Consider the following 22,792-nt stretch of genomic DNA (forward strand, 5'->3'; position numbering starts at 1 on the left):
TCGGTGCCTTTTGCCAGATGGCAGGAGGGAGAAGAGGGGTGCATGGGATGCTTCATAATACTTTTTGCTTTACGGATGCAGCGTGTGGTGTAAATGTCTAATGGAGGGAAGAGAGACGCCGATGAACTCTATAGCACCCTGAACTGTAATAGCGTTGCACTAACCGCCACACGATTATGGTACGTAGGTCATATTTCTCTAGTACCTTGCAGGATCTTACTGAGAGACTGCTTTGGCTGTCAGATGTCTCTTTTACCTACGTATTCCTTGAATTAATCCAGTCATAATATGCACTGCAAAGGACGATTGCTAGAGGCAGAAAATAATGAAGAATGAAGATTTCACCTCTGGCTGTAATGTCCCTTTTCAGGGCAGTGTTACCTAACACTCTCAGCTAGCCAGCATCTGTGGAAATGGGGGTGCTGGGGGCAGGGTGCATGAATATTGCTGGTTAAATGAGACTTGCTCAGAAATAAATAACTGTCTGTAGCACACTAGTATTTCATGCGTAGATCTTTAAGTAAGTTGCTGAACAACATGTTATCTCCTTAGCCTTTTCTACAGTGACATGCAAAAGTTTGGGTACTCCAGTCAAAATTTCTGTTACTGTGAAATAGCTAAGTGAGTAAAAGATGACCTGGTTTCCAAAAAGCATAAAGTTAAAGATGACACATTTCTTTAATATTTTAAGCAGGATTACTTTTTTATTTCCATCTTTTAGTTTCAAAATAACAAAAAAGGAAAAGGGCCCGAAGCAAAAGTTAGGGCACCCTGCATGGTCAGTACTTTGTAACACCCCCTTTGGCAAGTATAACAGCTTGTAAACGCTTTCTGTAGCCAGCTAAGAGTATTTCAATTCTTTGGGGGATTTTCACCCACTCTTCCTTGCAAAAGGCTTGTAGTTCTGTGAGATTCTTGGGCCGTCTTGCATGCACTGCTCTTTTGAGGTCTATCCACAGATTTTCGATGATGTTTAAGTCGGGGGACTGCGAGGGCCATGGTAAAACCTTCAGCTTGCGCCTCTTGAGGTAGTCCATTGTGGATTTTGAGGTGTGTTTAGGATCATTATCCTGTTGTAGAAGCCATCCTCTTTTCATCTTCAGCTTTTTTACAGACGGTGTGATGTTTTCTTCCAGAATTTGCTGGTATTTAATTGAATTCATTCTTCCCTCTACCAGTGAAATGTTCCCCGTGCCACTGGCTGGAACACAAGCCCAAAGCATGATTGATCCACCCCCATGCTTAGCAGTTGGAGTGGTGTTCTTTTCATGAGATTCTGTACCCTTTTTTCTCCAAACATACCTTTGCTTATTGCGGCCAAAAAGTTCTATTTTAACTTCATCAGTCCACAGGACTTGTTTCCAAAATGCATCAGGCTTGCTTTGATGTTTCTTTGCAAACTTCTGACGCTGAATTTTGTGGTGAGAACGCAGGAAAGGTTTTTTTCTGATGACTCTTCCATGAAGGTCCTATTTGTGCAGGTGTCGCTACACAGTAGAACAGTGAAGCACCACTCCAGAGTCTGCTAAATCTTCCTGAAGGTCTTTTGCAGTCAAACGGGGGTTTTGATTTGCCTTTCTAGTGATCCTATGAGCAGTTCTCTCGGAAAGTTTTCTTGGTCTTCCAGACCTCAACTTGACCTCCACCGTTCCTGTTAACTGCCATTTCATAATTATATTACGAACTGAGGAAATGGCTACCTAAAAAGGCTTTGCTATCTTCTTATAGCCTTCTCCTGCTTTGTGGGCATCATTTATTTAATTTTTAGAGTGCTGGGCAGCTACTTAGAGGAGCCCATGGCTGCTGATTGTTGGGACAAGGTTTGAGGAGTCAGGGTATTTATAAAGCTTTGAAATTTGCATCACCTGGCCTTTCCTAATGATGATTGTGAACAAGCCATAGCCCTAACAAGCTAATTAAGGTCTGAGACCTTAATAAAAGTTATCTGAGAGCTCAAATCTCTTGGGGTGCCCAAACTTTTGCATGGTGCTCCTTTCCTTTTTTTCACTCTAAAATTGTACAAAACAAAAATAATACACTAATAATGTTTCATCTTTAACTTTTATGTCTTTTGGAGATCAGTTCATCTTCTACTCACTTAACTATTCACAGTGACAGAAATTTTGACCGGGGGTGCCCAAACTTTTACATGCCACTGTACATAGCAATTCTATGTTTTACCGTAAAATGCAGCAAAAATAAATCAAATGAATGGCCGTATTCAGCATCGCATGAAGTGCCAAGTCTTCAGAGAGGATATTGCTGTTAATCATTCTGCAGTTGCACTCCCCCTCTGTGTAATATAAATAAACTAAAAATATTTTTCACAATTATTTTGTATAATCCTGGAAATAAACTTCACTTTTTGATCTTATTTTCAAAGCAAAAAAAAACATTTGCTGGTTACATGATACATGAATACCAGATAAACAAGCTTTAGCTGTGGGGTGGATAGAACTTGGTTAATAACTTGCATGGGAGTTTCACATTAATACAGTTCATTGGTGTGTTACTTTCAAAACTTCTCTGGATCTTTATTACAATTATCACTAAGGAAAATTAGAAAGAAATTGGGCCAGTCTATTTGCTTAAAATTCAGTAATTGCAGTCCAGTTCTTCAAGAATTAACTGAACAGAAACTTGGAATTGCAGAGTACAGGCTGAAGTAAAGCTGAGCACCTGCAGTGGGTTGGTGAACCACCACTTGTGTCTAACAGGAGATCACAGACCAATGCAAATTTCCCAGCTTTGACCCATCTGCTGCTGTTGACAGATATGGTCTCCAGTTATCCAACAACTTGAGGACTTCAGTGTTTCATAGTGAATGTGAGGTTATATAATAGACTTTCTGCCATTTTAAATGGCTAAATATCAGTAGTCCTGTCTGGAAGCAAAAACAGCCAAGTGTCTTGTTCTTTGGATTTTCTTCATTAAAATTAAATTCAGTTGGTGTTACTAGCACTTTTATGAAGAGAGTTAATTTTCTTCAACCCATTATTTTTGTCTCACTGGTGGACATTAACTTAAAAATAACGTTGAACTCAGTCCATTTAATTGAGGATCCTTGAAAGACACTAATTACTATGTGCTTGTTGGCTCAGTGATGATGGTCAGTTAATGCAGACAAGAAATAATTAAATGGAATTGATGTGCAAAGTAATGTACTGATATAAAGTAGTATTGTAAATTTATATCCTATTTCAATCTGCAGTTGGCAGGAAAAAAATTGCTTCTCAGCTTCCTGAGTTGCTCATTTTCGTGCATTGTGCGGCTTTTTTTTTTGCCATTTCCTTAGCATTTGTCTGTTTTTTACAAGGCTGAGTAACTAGCTCAAAGCTCAACCCAGTGTGCAAGGAGCCCGCCGAATTCGATCTCGGGACCAGTGGCCTCGAAGTCTGGGTTGATGCCACTACACCACTGGCTGGCTACTCCAGCTTCTTGAGTATTTTAGTTTAATTAGTTATTCTGCCTCATCCTACTCTTTCCACCACTTGTTAGGTTATGGAATTCTACAGTTTTCTCTCTTCAAAACAATGTCTTAGGATGGCTTGTGTCTTTCTGAGAAGATGGATACATCCTTATTTTAGTGTCCTAACTACAAGTCAGCACATCAGTCAATGCAGAACTTCCATAGTATAATTTTAAATAATCATTCACACCTGGACCTGGAGCTCACCTTAGAACACAATTTAAGCCTTGGACCTTCTGAGATCAGAATAACTCTACTGAGCTGGAAATAAGGGGCATCTTCCATTTCTATTTAAAATTGTCAGCAACTGCAATGTTAGACTTTTGGAATATCATTTCCAAAACGAAGCAGTTAAGTAGCAGTGAATGTTGGTACTGTGCTATTTCTCATAACACTACGTTCTCATTGCCAGTGAGGCTCAGTTGGTAACACAGAATCAATTTGGCAGTGAGACATTGGCTTCTATCATTTGATCTGTGGTTTTGTTAAACTGAAGCTTCTACTGCTGTCTAATGTGAGTGAGAAACCTCTCCATACAATCAAAAACTCGATGGTAAATATCTCATTATCCAATTATTCTCATCAGGGAGAAGAGCAAGAATGTATTTATAAGTAGGCTAATTATATAGCAACAGAAACATACAGCAGTTATCCTGATTGTGTAATGATGTAATGAACAAAGATTGAATTGGTTCATGAGTTTAAATGGCTGCTTCAGATTGCACTTCTTTTACTGTCCAATAGTAAGTCTTTATCTTGTATGGATGACAGCAGTTTGCATATCCCAAAAACTGGATCCCATTTGCCTACATTAGTTACTGCAATCTTCTGTTACTTTGCCTGTTCAAATGCTTTTTAAATGTTTCTTTAATGTAGTGATTGTATCTTTCCACCACTTCCACTGCAGCAAGTTCTAGATAGCAAGCACCTGCTGTGTGAATGAAAACAAAAGCTTCCCTCAAATCTCTTGTAACGTTTCTTCCTCTCAATTTAAACCACCTTGGTTTTATTGTTTTACCCATGGGAAGAAGATTCTGATTTATGTACTCTACCAATTCACCTCTTCGCCTCCAGGGAAAGCAAGCTTAGCCTATCTAATCTCACCCCATAACTAAAGTTCCCCTGTCCAGGAAATATACTGGTAATGTTCTTCTGCACTTTCTCCAGTGCAAGCATATCCTTGTAGTATGGTGACCAGAACTGCACATAGTTCTCTAAAGATGCAGGCTGAAAGTGTTTTGTGAAGTTGCAGCATAACATCACAGTTGTATTTTATGCCCAACCTTATCAAGGCAAGTATGCCAAATGCAGTTTTAACCTTATCTACATGTGTTGCCAGTTTCAGGGTGCTATGGACTTGAATCCCAAGGACCCTCTGTGAATCAGTATTCCTTAGCCCCTACCATTTACTGTATCTGTTCTACCCCTATTTGACTTCACAAAATGCATTACTTTCCACTTGTCAGTATTAAATTCCATCTGCCACTGTTCCACTCAACTTCTCATCTGATCTATATCTTGCTATAGACTCAGACAATCTTCCTTACAAGCCACAGCGCCATCCACTTTTGTGTCATTCACACATCTGCTAATCATACCTCCTACATTTTGCATTCAAGTTCTTAATATATATCATATAACGTACATATCATAATCCAAGCATTGCTTCAGTTTATCCACATACTCTTTACTACCTTCTACATCCTTCTCTTTGTATATATAGATGAGAAGTATTCATTTAGGACCATGCCCCCATTCCTGGTTTTACATTTAGAAACCCCTTTGGTCCCTAAAGGGACCACACTTTCCTCCAGCTACTCTCATGCTGCTGATGCTCTTTTGGAATATTTTGAAATTCTCTTTAATCTTACTTGCCGAGGACATTTCAAAGTCTCTTTTTGCCCTATTAATTTATTTTTTATATTTTCACTATCCATATTTCTTAACAGACTCAATTTGACTCTTCCTGCTATATGCTTCCTTTTTTTAAAATCCTGATCAAACTTTCTATGTCCTTGGTTGTGCAGGGTTTTCATATCTTGCCCCATCTTTCGTTTTTGCGCTTAACAGAACTTGCCTTCCCTAGGCAGTTACTCACTCTCTTTAAGAAGTCTCCTTAGGAGATGTTTTAGCTGCAAGCATCTGCTCTCAGTTTAATTGGACTGTTCCCAATTTAAGACCTTAATTTGAGGACCAAACTAATTCCTTTCCAGAACTACTTTGAAACTTACAGAATAATGATCACTGTTCACAAAGTATTTCCCACACTGATATTCCCACCACCTTCCCTGTTTCACTTCTTAAGATTGAGTACAGCTCTGTCTCTAGAAGAACTATATGTATTTTCTCAAAAACCTCCCTTGGCTGCACTTAACACACTCTGCTCCATCTAAGCTCCTCTTACTAAGGCAATCCCAGTCAATATTTTAAAAGTTAAAATCCAGCCCCCCCCACTGCTATAACCATATTGTTCGCGCACGTTTCTGGGAATTGCTGACACTATCTGCTCTAATTCCTCCTGAATATTGAGAGGCTGATAGTATAACCCCAACATGATCACCCCAACTTATTCCTCAATTCTTCTTCTCATATGGCCCGTTGGACGAGCCCTTCAGAATATGCTGAGCTGTACCATGATGTTCTCCCTAATCAGTAATGTGACTTAACTTAACCTCCTGTGCATTCCCATCTGTTGCATCTGAAACTTCTGTATCCCAGATTGTTAAACCAGCTAACCACATTTCCTTGATTGCAATAATATAATATTCCATGTTTGAGGAAAAAATATACAGTAATGTTCCTGTCTGATATAAAACTGCTTCTGTCACATTAGTACACCCATGGACTGGCCCCTCCTCACAGCTCTGTAACTTTGATATTCCAACCATTTTTGAAAACTTCTGCTTAATCCCAAATACATGTGTAGCATTATAAGCCACTAAATCTTACCCCATGTTCTATAGATCTCAGTCTGGTGTTAGTCATGGTCACCACCAAAGAATGAGTGAATATCTTAAGTGTAATTAACTGTTCATCAAGGCATAAACTTACCAATAACTGAACCCAACTTTGTGTAATGGTCATTTAATAGTTTAAGTTTCCCTCCATAAGTGCTTGCTACTTAATGAGGTGTAGAATGTCTGTAGCCAGTGTACATAATTAAATATAAAGATCCTAGTGTATATAATTGTTCTTGCCTTATTTGATTGCAATGTAGGCTGATGATTTTAAAATGTGCAGTTTTTGTATTTCTTTTCTCCTATTGTAACATTATGGATCTATTTGAATTTGTGTTTGAAATATTAAAATTTCATCCTTTCTGCGCTAGATTAGTGTGTTGAGGGTGCAAAGGGGCAATGATTAAAAGTGACACTTCTTTTTAGTAACCAATCTCTACCTGTTTTCATCATTCCATTCATGTGGTTCAGTTAGCACTACTTTTACCTCGTGGAACACAATCCCACAATTAAGCACGAGTCTCAACTGGTTCTGCAGCGGGATCTTGGAAAGGAGTGTATTTGCTGGATTTGCAGTCTTTTGGGTTAGCTCTAGGTTGGTGCAAGAGATCATAGCAGAGCTTTTTTTTCCGAACCTCAATTATCATCACTACAGGAGGTTATCTAACCATTGACAGTTATCTGTTTATGAACATGTATAAAAATTAGATGCTGCATTCTCAAAATTATGAAGTGAAAATTTTCAAAACTACTGAGGATGATCTAGAGTGTTTGGAAAATTGGGCTGTCAGGTTTCCTGATAAATGTAACCATTTTTACTGAGTCCACTAGTGAGGTACTTGTGAGGGTTTTTGGCTCATCCATGTCTTTGTATTAATCTTATTTACCTGTTTTGCAGGGTCAGGCCTGCTGTCTTGTCCTGAAGGCTCTGCAGTGTTCAGAGGTGAGACAATCTTTCTCAGGCAGCAAGTGGAACGAGCTCATCGCTGAAGTTATTAATCAAGTCAAACAGGTGATTGAATTTCTCTGAATTTTTTTGATTAATTAACTCAAACTAAGATATACTTGGGGCAGGAACACAGAATTTACTGTAATTGTAATGGCGAAGATCTTGGTTTATTTATAAATTGACCTGCAACTTTAGACATGTAGCTAAATGGAAATCCAGAGTTACCACCAAGATGAGCTGCTCTGTCCTGAGCTACACAAGACTAACAATTTTCCTTTTAAGCACTTTAAGGTCAGACTGAAAATGAACTACTCATCATGAATAAAACGTCATTGACATGGAAAATTAATTTGCTTCTCTCTCCGTAGATACTGCCTGACCTGCCTCCGGGATTTTCTGTTTTTTATCTGCAGAGTATTCCTTTTCATTTATTGTGACATCTTACGCCTTTGAATTTAATTACTCGGGATAGTATTTTAACATTATAATTAAAATATTTCACTTCTGCCTTTACTTCTCAGTTCAGTCTTTGCCTCTCTTAGATGTTTGTTGATGAGATTGAATTCATTATTCTTTTGCTTCATGGACCAGACTCTGTTGTTCATTAGTAATTTGGTTAAGGGAATATGTTCTCCTTAACCACTCAGACTTGCCTTGTGCACACAGCTTTAAAATGCCTTGAGCCAAATTATTTAGCTCTTGCTTCCAGCAACTTGTAATTTATATTTAAGACAAACAATAAAATTAAACGGGATGTGGTATGCTTCATGTTAAGCATTCTTGTTCATTAACTGGACTGCAGCAAATTCATTTCAGTTCAAGATCGTACAGTAACTTATCTAGGGTTAAAGTTAATGCTCTGCTTCTGATTGCTAAGGAGAAAACGGATAAGTCTCCAAAATGCAACCTCTTGCCCTATATATAACAGAAAAAAAATCAAATAGACTGTCAAATCCATTATCTAAAAATCCTTTATATTTTTCCTTCTCACGTATTCAACCTAAATTATTCCATCTCCTGAGGAAATGCTCCACAATACAGGACTTCTTGCTTCCCTCCTGGAATACTGGAAAATATTTATCTAACTCTGCTTTGTTCCCAAATATTTATCTGAACTGGCTTTTCTATTGTCAAGCAGCCTTTCATTCCTGGTAAGGTGCATTGTTCAAGGTTGTTTATAGCAGCAGAACAAGGCGTACAGGCAGCTAGTATTTTAAATTACTTGGAACCCTGCCAGTGCCTGCGTTGGTTGGTTAATGTGCACACCTACCCAGGCAGCCATCTCATCTACAACTCCTGATCATTGTGAATCTGCTAGTGTCGTACACATACACGTGCTGTTTCTATGCTGCCGCGTCACCTAATCTGTTTGAAACAGCAGGATCAAATTAGTGTTGTGTTACGATGCAATTGGAACACGTGGAAGAAAGGCTGAGGAGAAAACAAAAGTCAAAATGTTTTCAAAAAAAATTTCCATTTCCCCTTTCTCTGATTACCTCTTCAGCACTTATCACTAACCAGAGGCCTTGGCTGGAAGAAGAACCTGTGTAGAGCATGCACTGTCTGTCACAGTCAGATAGTCTACATGCTCTCTGCCGAATATCATGGGCCCAGTTGGCCAAGGTACCTGACAGTAGGTAGGCTCATTGACTTCATTCCGACACTCAGCAGTGTACAACTATGGCTGCTAGCAGCTTGGAGATATAACTCAAACAGCTGTGTTTGTGTTCATATAATACCTTTTAACATGGTAAAATATTTGACGAAACTTCAACCACAGCCCACAGAAAGTTGGGGATAAGTGACATAAAATGTGTCAGATTGTTAGAGTCAAAGTCAGTACGTGTACTGTAGGATGTAGCAAAGATATAAAGCTATGTAGAAGCCTTGAACTTGGATGAGAATTTGAAAATCCAGTCAGAGTCTTCAAGGAGTAGAGAAAGGGGCATTAGAGGGGTGGTCTGATGTACCAAGGTGCCTTGACAGTGTGCAGGGGCCAAGCATTTATATCTGAGGGAAAAAATATAATGTTGTTTTCTAGGTATATTGCAAATCTTTATGTTGTCTTCATTCCTCCTTCACAGTGTTTGAAGACGGTGACTTCTGTCAAACTAAAGGTGGAGCAGGAAGAAGTGAGAAAATGCTTGGAGTTGGCCCATTTCCTTATCAAGACTGTCACTCAACAGGTAAAAGAAAACAAAACATAAAAATTGGTTTGCTCCAAACCCTTAACTGAAATATCTTTTCTATTGTTGTTAGAAAGCTTGCATCAGAAATTATTGCATCAACACTTAATTCCCTATGCTATGCCCTAATTAGTCTGTGTATGGCTTCGATGGTTTACTGCAGGAACAAAGTTCAAAGTAAAATTATCATCAAAGTACATGTATGTCACCATATACAACCCTGAAATTTCTTATGGGCGTACTCAATAAATCTAATGACCATAATAATGTAATGCGCTGTACTGAGTCCTCGGTAGAATCAATGAAAAACCAGACAACAAACTGCAAATACAAAAGGGAAGGGAGGAATAAATAAATAAATAAGCAATAAATACTGAGAACATGAGATGAAGAGTCCTTGGAAGTGAGGCCGTAGGTTATGGGAACAGTTCAGTGATGGGGCAAGTGAAGTTGTCCCATCTGGTTCAACAGCCTGATGGATGTAGGGTAATAACTTCCTGAACCTGGTGGTGTGAGTCCGGAAGCTCCTGTACCACCTTCCCGATGGCAGCAGCAAGAAGAGAGCATGAGTGGTGGGGATCCCTGATGATGGATGCTGCTTTCCTCCAACAACGCTCCGTGTAGATGTACTCAATAGTGGGGAGGGCTTTACCCATGATGGACTGGGCCATATTCATTACTTTTTGTAGGATTTTCTGTTCAAGGGCATTGGTGTTTCTATACCAGGCTGTGATGCAGCCAGTCAATATACTCTCCACCACACATCTATAGAAGTTTGTCAAAGTTTTGGATATCACACTGAATCTTAGCAAACTTCTGAGGAAGTAGAGGTGCTGCCATGCTTTCTTCGTGAGGTCCTCTGAAATGCTAATACCAAGAAATTTAAAGTTGCTGACCCTCTCCACCTCTGATCCCTGATGTGGACTGGCTCATGGACCTCCGTTTTCCTCCTCCTGAAGTCAATAATCAGCTCCTTGATCTTGTTGACATAGAGAATAAAGAATAAAGAACAATGGCTATGTATTGGAGAGTCCCTTGGGTTAAGGAGAGCCAAGTCCTTGATGGTGTGAAAGCTTCTAATTTGCAATTAATATGTCAGTAAATAATTTGGCCTGTCTTTAAAGTTCTTTTCAGTGTAGAATATTTGCAGAGTTTCCTCTTTTGGAGGCACCTTCAGAAGTGAGAGTTCAAGGCTTTGAGCACTAATTTGCACATGTCATTTTGTTATTGTACTGGGAGTGCTACTGACTGAGGTGTAGAAATCTAGGGTCCTACTGCCTCGGGATACTAAAAGGTTGGGTCTTCTATGTAATAGCTTCTCAAACACTTTGCAGGTAGATTGATTAAGGAGCAAACCTGAATGGTGTTGATGCATAATGAAAGGATGTATTGGTGAATTGATGGTGCAATGAATGTAGAGATGGACGTGTCCTAAATGTCTTTGCTGTATATAAACTTTATTTGTAATATTTTGGAGGGAAAGTTCTTTAAGTCCTGAAACAGAAGACTGCCTCCATGTAGATATACAGCACTGTCAAAAGTCATAGGTGCATGTGTGTGTGTGTTGTGGACTCTATTGTGCACTGAGGGTGGGAAGGGCAGGGAGAGGGGAATCATGGTTGGGGAAAAAGGGAAAGGAGAGACGAGAGAGTGGGATGCACCAGAGGGACATTCTATAGCCCAGTCAAGTCAAGTTTATTGTCATTTAACTATATACATATATATATATACGAAATAATGTATATAGAAACAAGACAGTGTTTCTCTGAACAAGGGTACGGCACAACAGTACACAAAACGATCACTTATCAAGATGAGGATAATCACACATAAATGACAAACCGAAGTGCATTAATCTTAAATATTGTAAGGTATGGAACTGATTAACTAGTGTCACCTCAAATACAATGTGGCAGGGAGTTCAGAAGCCTAACAGCTTGGGGGAAGAAGCTTTCTCGTCATGACCAGTTTTGGTTTTATGCATCATAGTCTCCTCCCCGATGGTAGAAAGTCAAAGAGGATGCTGGATGGGTGGGATCTTTAATAATTCTTAGGGCCCTGCGTACACAGCGCTCCTGATAATTGTCCCTGAAGAATGTTGGGGAGACCCCTATGTTCCTTTCAGTTGTCATAGTCCTTTGTAGGGACTTCTGGTCCGACGGTCAACTGCTCCCACACCAGATGGAGATGCAACTTATCAGGACGCTATCAATAGTGCTCCTGTAAAATGTAGTTAAGGTGGGGGGGGGGGGGGATGCCTTGTTTGCCTCAATCTACTATGAAGTGGAGGTGCTGCATGTCGCCTCGTTCAGGGAAGTGATGGTGAGGGACCAGGTGAGGTTACCTGTGATGTGAACTCCCAGGAGCTTTCCTTTGATCAATGAACCAGTTATTTGGAATCAAGTGATCTTGCCTGGAGTCTCGGGGCTAGGTGTGCCTGCACCCATGGCATCCTTCGCCCAGCACTCCTTCTCTACTACCAGTCCTACACACCTCCCATGGTGCTCAACCCTTCCATTCCCAATGTCCTTGCTCCAAACTCCCTCTCCACTGCACGTAAACTAATACAGTACTGTATTAGTCTTAGGCAGCCTAGTTTATTTATATATATATATATATAATCTCTCTCTCTCTCTAGACTTTTGCACAATACTGTAAAATCTCTCCTGTCATAGATGTGTTGGTGTCCTAGTCAATATTTATTCCTCTCTGAGCAGATGATCTAGTCATTTTCATTTCTTTCTTGCATTGCACAAATTGACAGATTCCTAGATTACTAAAGCGATTAGTACATTATTGGTTGTAAGCTCCTTTGGGAACTCATTTATACATAAATACAGGTCTTCAGTTTGACTCTGCGCCACCACTTCACAATGCGGGCTGATGGTTTGCAGCTTTTTATTTCAACTTAAGCAATGCTATCCTGCTGTTCAAATGATGATTTTACTTTTGGAAGCATTTACCTTTTCATGCTTCAGGTGTGATGAACTGCTGTGAGGTGGATAATGAATGGGTAGATAAAGGCATAAAGGTTTAGATTTGTCTGCTCCAGGTCTGTCACATAGGCTGCTCTGGTAACACATTGGAACATAGCATGATACAGGTCTTTCAGCCTACGATGTTGTGCCGGCTTCTTAATCTACTCTAGGATCAATCTATCCATTCTCTCCTACATTGCCCTCCTTTTTTATCATCCATGTGTTTATGTAAGTGTTTCTTAAATGTCCCTAATGTATCTTCCTCTACTACCACTACCCCAGGCACCCATCACTCTCTGTATAAAGAACTTCACTCTGACATTACCCTCCCCCCATACTTTTTGCCAATCACCTTAAAATTATGCCCCCTTGTATTAGCCATTTCTGCCCCTATCCACAATAGTATGAGTGTCTGGTGTCTGCATGCTTCTTGAATTAAATCTCCAGAATATGTGATGGAGAATATCACATTGTAACTTTTACAATGTAAAGTGGGTTGAGTTGTTCTGATTTCATGAAAACTGTAATATAAACCAAGGCTGAGTTTATTGTTATACATGTGCAATAAAAAACTTGAGACAGCACCATGGGCACATAACATCAGAAACACTGCATTTACAACCGAAATGTCAATTGGATATTAATTATACACATTGTACAAGAGTGAACACAATTAGAAATTTTTTAAAAAAGATATCCATTGTAGATAAAAATGGTCATATTTGCCCTACTGAAGTAGTAATTGGGGTTGTACCAGATGGTTCAAGAACTTGATGTTGTGGGGCTTCACATAACCTCCTGCCCAATAGTACCTGTGAGAAAATCGCATGGCCCAGAGCATGAGGAGCTTTAATGATAGATGTTGTCACCTTGGGAGTGCTTTCTGTAGATGTTACCAGTGGTGGGGAGGGATGTGCCAGTGATGCATTGGGCATCAGAGTCCACTACTCCCTGCACATTCCAATTACTGTACCAGCCCATGATGCAGCTTGTCAGGATACTTACATATTAATTACACATATTATGATTAATCAACCTGAAGTACTTTCCCCCATGTTCCATTTTGTGTCCGGTTGGCCTTTCTGCTAAATGGTCCTTTACACAAGCATTTTGTTTTACAGAAGCTCGATATCTCAGTAACCGAACTGATTCCTGTCCTACAGTCACTGGAACAGCTGGAGGATTTTGGCAAGATCTCCCAATTGTACTGGCATATAATGCAGCTTCTTGGATTCAAGTAAGAATCTCATCTCATTCCCTTTCTGGTTGGTTTCTAAAGTGGACGTTTTCCCGTGTATCTCCAGTCAATACCCAACATATCCATCTGTAACCAACCCTGTTACTGTGGAATTTTCTTGTATAGCAGCGCATACATTTAAGTGGATGTAAGAGTGAAATTTAAAAATAGAGCCAACAATGATAAGGCTGTTGGGGAAGAGGATGTTGATTAATACTCACAGTGCAAACATTAAAGCCATTAAATTTAGGCATAAAAGGGATAATGTGAACTGTAAGCATAAAATGGATTAAGTAAAATGGAAGAATGCTTAAAAATTAAAGTGAGAGGATCTGTTGTTTTAAAAAGTAAGCTAAACTCTGGAACAGAAGAGCTGGAATTTGGAACCTGATACAGAAGGGACTATTGGATATGATAAATTAGGTCACTATAGCATTTGCTGTTTTGCATTCGTTGCTGTATTTATTGTTGTACCTTCACACAAGTGAGAAATTTCATTGTACCCTGGTGTATGTAACAATGAACCAACTGGACCTGAAATAAAGATGATTAAGTATTTAGAAGTGATGGAGGAAGATAAAGGGGAGGTGGAGTAAGTGTGTGACAAGGTAGTATAAAAATGACACTGATTCCATTTCAGTCTCACTGATATCCATGTGGATAGAGATAAGCATAGAAAAATATCAATGCTGCAACATATAGGTCAAGTAACAGTGGAAGAAGGGGAAGAAGGAACAATACAAGCAAATTGAGATGCTTTTAGTTGTACAGCGTTTCCCCAGCCTAATATTATGAAGGCAGAAGTGGTAGGGATGAAGGAATAGATTTCTTATGGTGTGCTTACGAATAAGCCATAAGAAGCACAATCCAGTGCATTTGTCACCGTATTGAACAGTGGAAACTGCATTAGGGTAAATAAGACATAATTTTAGGAAGTCACCCTTGAATGACTAGTGTACTAGATTTGAAGATAAAACGTTTAGAAGGAACTGAGAATAAATCTAGGGTAAAAAAAAGTCAATTGGCATCAATATTAGAGGAGGTGAATAGCAATGGAAGAACTTAGCATAGTGTAGAACAGAGTGAAAAGGAGTTGCAAATAGTCCTGAACAGGGATCACAGCTTTTGGTCATGGCTGGCTGGTGGCACAATGGCATCAGCACCGGACTTCGGAACGCAGGCTCCCGAGTTAGAATCCAAGTCAGGCCAGCCCCTGAGCACGCTTTCTATTTGTGCCGGGTTGAGCGTCGAGCTAGCCACTCGGCCTCGTAAAAAAAACAACAAGGGTTGAGTCAGGAACGTTCATATCGTGACCCGGTTAATCTGAAAGGAGACCAATCCTAATACTACACGCCAGACAAGAATGGCTGACTGTCTGGTGCGACACACTAGGAAGGAAACTTTTGGTCATAAATATTTTTGATGTTGATTAAGTTGGAGAGAATAAAAGATCCAGGTGAAGTTTAGAAGGTGCAGACTTTGTAATCAGAAGAGGAATTTAGGAAACTTAGCAGCAAAACTATGAATAAAAGAAATCAATGCAGAAAAAAGTGAGGTTACCTGCTTCAAGCACTAAACAGGGAGCTGAACAGCAAAGTGATTCCAATGTACATCCAGACTGATCACCGAAGGCTTTAGAACTGAGACTGGTGTTTCGTTTGGTAAGGGAGATGGATAGAATTGATGCATGGGTCTGATATGATCGATTGGACTTGGTGTAGACCAGACTGTTGGCATTAATATCATGCTCCTCTACCAAATTGTGTTACTTTTTTTTTTAACTTTTATGAAATAATTTCTGAGGTTTTCATAAGTAACCTGATCCATGCTCCTCTCTACCCCCCCCCCCCCCCCCCCCCCCCGGCTATCAAGAGAATTTGGCATGGTCAATTGTCCTTTTATAACATTCCTTGTAGCTTTTGGAGGATAGTCTTTGACTGCTGTACTAACCTGTTCTTCACTCCCACCAGCAAACCAAAGAAAGAGAAGATAAAAGCACAGCTGCTAAGTCCAGTAGCAGCAGAGGGAGCTCCAAAGAAAAAGAAAGGATTTCTCCCAGAATCCAAGAAACGGAAGAACCGGAAGAAAAAGAAAATGCCAACCCAAGAGAATGAGCGGACAGGGAAAGAAAACCCTGAAGGGAAATTGGATGAGGTTCCAAAGACCACAGGTGAAAGTGTGGGCAAAAGGAAAAACAAAAAGAAGAGGAAGAAGAATCCAGGTGGGAAAGCGGCAGGCAATTCAGGGACAAACCAGGAACCCACAGCTAAAAAGCCGAGAAAAGGTTTGAAGAAGACAAGCCATATCAATTAGGTTTGCTAATAGGCAAAGGTGAAGAGGGAAAATCAAAGAAAGCAAGGAGGCAGAGCAGGAGGGTAATTGTTGAAAAAATTGTAAATGAAGAGTGAAAGAAGATTGATTCCAGACTTTCTTGGACATCTCCACCACTTGTCTGATGAGTTTTAAATCAAAATTTTAAAGTATGTTTCCTTTCTTGGAATTCGATACTCAACTGGACTTGTTCTACCTTTATCATTTTAAGCACATGAGTGCTAAACTGAGTGGATAGGGGATTTGGCTGTGCTTTTGTCTTCCCCTCCGAAAATATTTTGTTCATATTGGACTTTTTAAAATAAAAAGAGTGGTTATTATCTTAATCTGCTCCCTGTTTCAGGTGAGAGTACTAAGCGATGAGAAGCAAAGCATTTCAATGGAGGTAAAGGACAGATATGTCAGAATATGGTGGAATCAGTGACGCCTTGAGTAAGTGGCTTCACCTGTTCTTGTGAAGCAGCTTTTAGGGACTGTGCTCCCAACTCCTACACCAGGATCAAGGGGCAGAATTTCCCTTTTGGGTCACTTCTAAAACTAAAGTCTTTCACCTGTCAGATGTTTTGTTTAGGACTCTTCCATGAAAGAGCTGATGATGGCTTAAAGCTCAGTCTCCAGGTATATCGTCTGGACACAGTAGCTCAGCTGCTGAGATTTGAGTGACCTTGCCTCTGGAATATAATTGCCATGTGTTGGACAGTTTTCCAGTTAACTTAAAAAATTTACTCCACTCCTAGAGGAAAATTGCAGTATTGTGGTGGAGTAGATGTTGAAGTAATTTTAGTACAACACAGGCATCCACCCAATGTTGAAAATTACCTGGGTGTATCCTGTTCACGGGCTTCAGTGGCCCCATGGTCGCCTTGCTTCTGTGTATGCGTACCTTTCTTAGACTTGGACATCTACTGCTTCACATCCATTAACTGGTAGTGATGCTTTTTTCCACTCAGTAAATTGAGTTTGCTTTCACCACCATTCCACACAGCAGAGTTAGCAGGTTCTGCATTAAAACCCTTTGCCAGTGGTTCTAGACAAAGTAGGAACCACAAAGTCGGACTTGCTTCAGCAATTTAAGAGGTAAAAGACCTCTACTTCAGATATTGCAGTTGTATTTATGCTGAATTTTTTCAAGCAAGTCCTTAAATGGGGAGAAGTACCCGAACCACATGCTTTATTCTTTCTGCTCTACATATATTGAACGTAGACTCACTGGCCAGTGATGCACTAATTGTCCAGTCCAGTTATAGTTATGCTGGTCTGTGCCACATGCTTGAGGATTTCGCTTTATTCTTTCAGCTTTACATATATTGAATGTAGACACACTGGTAGTTGTCCGGTCCGGTTGCAGTTATGCTGGCCTGTAATCCTAGTGCAACCAGAGTTTTAATATCTAACCCCTAAAGGCTTTTATTAGTCTTGTCCATATTGGCTGAAAATGACTGCTCAGCTCTGTGTGCAGCTGCAATTGATTTCTTTTTACAACAAGAAAGCTGAAGAATGTCAAATTTAATTGTATGCTTAAATCTGATACAGATCTCAAGGTCTGAAATCTAGACTGCAGCACGGTGTGCAGTGATGCACGTCAGTAATGTCAGTTGTACTTTCTAGCATTGAATTTTGAGGAGACAGCCTTATGAAGCACGTGTGCTCGCCTTTCAATAACTCAAAAAAGGACAATGTCTCTGGAGAGATGGCTGACACTTGTGTCTCGATCTAATGCACATCACTGCCCTCTGAAAGCACCAGGACAATAAAGCACATAGCTCTTCAAGCTGCTGGTGCTTTCAGAAGGGGCAGATTGACTGTCAGAAGCTGGTTAGCCATGACCACCTTCCATTGTTACTGAGCCGTTAATGCTAAGTTTTTTGTAAAACGTTTGGCACAGATGTAGGCCTTTTAGTCCAATAGGTCAAGGAAGTGCTCGTGGCCCTCAGAAGCCTCCTCTCACTTTACATTATCCACCCTATTGGTCCTATCTGCTCTTTTTCACGAGTATTCCCTTAGATTTAATGCCTAATTGATTTTGAATAATAGACACTGCTCTAGGTCTCAGATCTGTGAATTGGTTGGTAGGGGCTGGAATGAGGTGGATTGATTATGATACCTGTCTTTAGAGAGATGCATGAATGAGGAGTATAGTGATGTGAGGTTCTAAAAGCTAACTAGCCTGCTAATGCCCAGTGTTTAAGACCAAATATTATTTGGGTGTTTGTGATTCCATCAAGCATATATGTATCCTTAGAATTAAGCAATACAGGCAGGAATCTGTAGATTAGTGGTGTATATGTGCATGAAACTCAAGATCAATTATTCATCATGGGTTGAGATGGTTACCCCTCCATTGAAACTGTTCTGTGCTATTTCATGGATACACATTTCATTAGCTATCAACCCTGCCTTGTTACTGCTGCCGTGTAAATGGAACATCTGTCCTGGTGACAGAGCCTATCCTCATGGCCCAATTATAGCATACTCAGTTGGAACGTTGGGATAATCAAACGACCAACAACTTAATCTTTTCTGGATGGGACAGCAATTGCTTCTTGCAAAGAGGTAGATACCTAGATACTTTAATTAGATCTATTGAATCACAAAGACTAGAACTTCTGAATCCTGATGAAGTGTCTCAGCCCAAAACATCTCCTGTTTACTCTTTTCCCATAGATGCTTCCTGACCTACTAAGTTCCTCCGGCATTTTGTGTATGTTTTTCTCTTTATTGGCCAGCTTCAGTACTTGTTGAATGGTATTGGTGCCATTGGTAATTCAAGCGTGTGGTAGACAATAGTTAAAGTCTCTTCCACTTTCCAAAAAAAAATCAATATAGTCTCAGTGCTGATAGTATTTATCATCATGATTTCATATACTTTGCCAAAGGGATCTGGGAATGAGCTCTGCTTATACTTTCCCATTGTCTAGGAGAGTTGGGGAGCTCTGCTTCTATTCTCCCATTGTCTAGGAGAGTTGGAGGTAGCTCACACCAGTTTAACCCAAGTATATTTTGTTGTGGCTGTGAATCTTCCCTGCTCTAGCCTTGTAAGTTTTTCAATCCACTGAGGGATTGGGAGAAGTGGGTGGTAATCTGGTGATGTAAAGGTCCACAAGAAAATGACTTTTTACAAAAGCATTGCATTTATTACCTAAAAGCAAAACAACCAAGGGCATCCATGGAAAATACACAGCAGGTCAGGCAGAAAGAAAGTGATTTATGTTTTAGATTGATAAGCTTCCATCAGAACTGGGAAAAACTTAGAAGCAAAGCCTGTTTAAAGTGGAGAGAACAATGGAAATCTTTATGGGAGTTTGGAGACAGAGGTATAAGGATGGGTGGTGTTTGTGAAGGGTAGGGCTCATTAAAAATAGGACTCTGCACATTTGTCTCTGCACATACTCAGCAGGACAAGCTGTATTCATTGATTTAATAAAAATTACCAAATTGACTTTAAACTAGAATGGTTGGGGGGTGGGAATCAAATTAAAGAGGCTAGGCGTGAGGAGGTTAGTTCACTACAGGGGGATGGGAACCAGTGCAGAGAGGCAGAGGGGTGTAAAGTGAGGGTAGAAACAAAAAGTACGATGGAGAAAAGTAAAAGTGGCAGGCCGACAAATCCAGGGCAAGCATTAAAAAGGGCCACTTTTCAGCATAATTGTATAAGGGCTAAAAGAGTTGTAAAAGAGCGCCTGAAGGCTTTGTGTGTCAATGCAAGGAGCATTCGTAATAAGGTGGATGAATTGAAAGTGCAGATTGTTATTAATGATTATGATATAGTTGGGATCACAGAGACATGGCTCCAGGGTGACCAGGGATGGGAGCTCAACGTTCAGGGATATTCAATATTCAGGAGGGATAGACATGAAGGAAGGGGAGGTGGGGTGGCGTTGCTGGTTAAAGAAGAGATTAACGCAATAGAAAGGAAGGACATAAGCTGGGAAGATGTGGAATCGATATGGGTAGAGCTGCGTAACACTAAGGGGCAGAAGACGCTGGTGGGAGTTGTGTACAGGCCACCTAACAGTAGTAGTGAGGTCGGAGATGGTATTAAACAGGAAATTAGAAATGTGTGCAATAAAGGAACAGCAGTTATAATGGGTGACTTCAGTCTACATGTAGATTGGGTGAACCAAATTGGTAAAGGTGCTGAGGAAGAGGATTTCTTGGAATGTATGCGGGATGGTTTTTTGAACCAACATGTCGAGGAACCGACTAGAGAGCAGGCTATTCTGGACTGGGTTTTGAGCAATGAGGAAGGGTTAATTAGCAATCTTGTCGTGAGAGGCCCCTTGGGTAAGAGTGACCATAATATGGTGGAATTCTTCATTAAGATGGAGAGTGACATAGTTAATTCAGAAACAAAGGTTCTGAACTTAAAGAGGGGCAACTTTGAAGGTATGAGACGTGAATTAGCTAAGATAGACTGGCAAATGACACTTAAAGGATTGACGGTGGATATGCAATGGCAAGCATTTAAAGGTTGCATGGATGAACTGCAACAAATGTTCATCCCAGTTTGGCAAAAGAATAAATCAAGGAAGGTAGTGCACCCGTGGCTGACAAGAGAAATTAGGGATAGTATCAATTCCAAAGAAGCAGCATACAAATTAGCCAGAGAAAGTGGCTCACCTGAGGACTGGGAGAAATTCAGAGTTCAGCAGAGGAGGACAAAGGGCTTAATTAGGAAGGGGAAAAAAGATTATGAGAGAAAACTGGCAGGCAACATAAAAACGGACTGTAAAAGCTTTTATAGATATGTAAAAAGGAAAAGACTGGTAAACACAAATGTAGGTCCCCTGCAGGCAGAAACAGGTGAGTTGATTATGGGGAGCAAGGACATGGCAGACCAATTGAATAATTACTTTGGTTCTGTCTTCACTAAGGAGGACATAAATAATCTTCCAGAAATAGTAGGGGACAGAGGGTCCAGTGAGATGGAGGAACTGAGCGAAATACATGTTAGTAGGGAAGTGGTGTTAGGTAAATTGAAAGGATTGAAGGCAGATAAATCCCCAGGGCCAGATGGTCTGCATCCCAGGGTGCTTAAGGAAGTAGCCCAAGAAATAGTGGATGCATTAGTGATAATTTTTCAAAACTCGTTAGATTCTGGACTAGTTCCTGAGGATTGGAGGGTGGCTAATGTAACTCCACTTTTTAAAAAAGGAGGGAGAGAGAAACCGGGGAATTATAGACCGGTTAGCCTAACGTCGGTGGTAGGGAAACTGCTGGAGTCAGTTATCAAGGATGTGATAACAGCACATTTGGAAAGCGGTGAAATGATCGGACAAAGTCAGCATGGATTTGTGAAAGGAAAATCATGTCTGACGAATCTCATAGAATTTTTGTAGGATGTAACTAGTAGAGTGGATAGGGGAGAACCAGTGGATGTGGTATATTTGGATTTTCAGAAGGCTTTTGACAAGGTCCCACACAGGAGATTAGTGTGCAAACTTAAAGCACACGGTATTGGGGGTAAGGTATTGGTGTGGGTGGAGAGTTGGTTAGCAGACAGGAAGCAAAGAGTGGGAATAAACGGGACCTTTTCAGAATGGCAGGCGGTGACTAGTGGGGTACCGCAAGGCTCAGTGCTGGGACCCCAGTTGTTTACAATATATATTAATGACTTGGATGAGGGAATTAAATGCAGCATCTCCAAGTTTGCGGATGACACGAAGCTGGGTGGCAGTGTTAGCTGTGAGGAGGATGCTAAGAGGATGCAGGGTGACTTGGATAGGTTGGGTGAGTGGGCAAATTCATGGCAGATGCAATTTAATGTGGATAAATGTGAAGTTATCCACTTTGGTGGCAAAAATAGGAAAACAGATTATTATCTGAATGGTGGCCGATTAGGAAAAGGGGAGGTTCAACGTGACCTGGGTGTCATTATACACCAGTCATTGAAAGTGGGCATGCAGGTACAGCAGGCAGTGAAAAAGGCGAATGGTATGCTGGCATTTATAGCGAGAGGATTTGAGTACAGGAGCAGGGAGGTACTACTGCAGTTGTACAAGGCCTTGGTGAGACCACACCTGGAGTATTGTGTGCAGTTTTGGTCCCCTAATCTGAGGAAAGACATCCTTGCCATAGAGGGAGTACAGAGAAGGTTCACCAGATTGATTCCTGGGATGGCAGGACTTTCATATGAAGAAAGAATGGATGAACTGGGCTTGTAATCGTTGGAATTTATAGAATTGAGGGGGGATCTGATTGGAACATATAAGATCCTAAAGGGATTGGACAGGCTAGATGCAGGAAGATTGTTCCCGATGTTGGGGAAGTCCAGAACGAGGGGTCACAGTTTGAGGATAGAGGGAAAGCCTTTTAGGACCGAGATTAGGAAAAACTTCTTCACACAGAGAGTGGTGAATCTGTGGAATTCTCTGCCACAGGAAACAGTTGAGGCCAGTTCATTGGCTATATTTAAGAGGGAGTTAGATATGGCCCTTGTGGCTACGGGGGTCAGGGGGTATGGAGGGAAGGCTGGGGCGATGTTCTGAGTTGGATGATCAGCCATGATCATAATAAATGGCGGTGCAGGTTCAAAGGGCCGAATGGCCTACTCCTGCACCTATTTTCTATGTTTCTATGTTTCTATCTGACCCCACATTCTGATTAGCCTGCTAAGTACTTCCTGCAATTTCCCTCTTTATTTCACGTTTCCAACATCTGTCGTATTTTGTTTTGGCACTACTGA

The 22,792-nt window shown here is 40.5% G+C and overlaps 1 protein-coding gene across 1 annotated transcript in view; it reads left to right on the top strand.

The window, feature by feature from the left end:
• Window positions 1-16,433, top strand: part of mybbp1a (MYB binding protein (P160) 1a) — a 102,773-nt gene extending 86,340 nt beyond the window's left edge. The window contains exons 24-27 of the mRNA XM_072243624.1: window positions 7,325-7,438; window positions 9,460-9,561; window positions 13,661-13,776; window positions 15,747-16,433. Coding sequence (XP_072099725.1) covers window positions 7,325-7,438; window positions 9,460-9,561; window positions 13,661-13,776; window positions 15,747-16,089 — 675 coding nt within the window. The 3' untranslated portion in view covers window positions 16,090-16,433. The remainder of the gene's footprint in view (window positions 1-7,324; window positions 7,439-9,459; window positions 9,562-13,660; window positions 13,777-15,746) is intronic.
• Window positions 16,434-22,792: the final 6,359 nt, after the last annotated feature.

The sequence above is a fragment of the Mobula birostris genome, chromosome 25 (assembly GCF_030028105.1).
Source record: "Mobula birostris isolate sMobBir1 chromosome 25, sMobBir1.hap1, whole genome shotgun sequence".
Lineage (NCBI taxonomy): Eukaryota > Metazoa > Chordata > Chondrichthyes > Myliobatiformes > Myliobatidae > Mobula > Mobula birostris.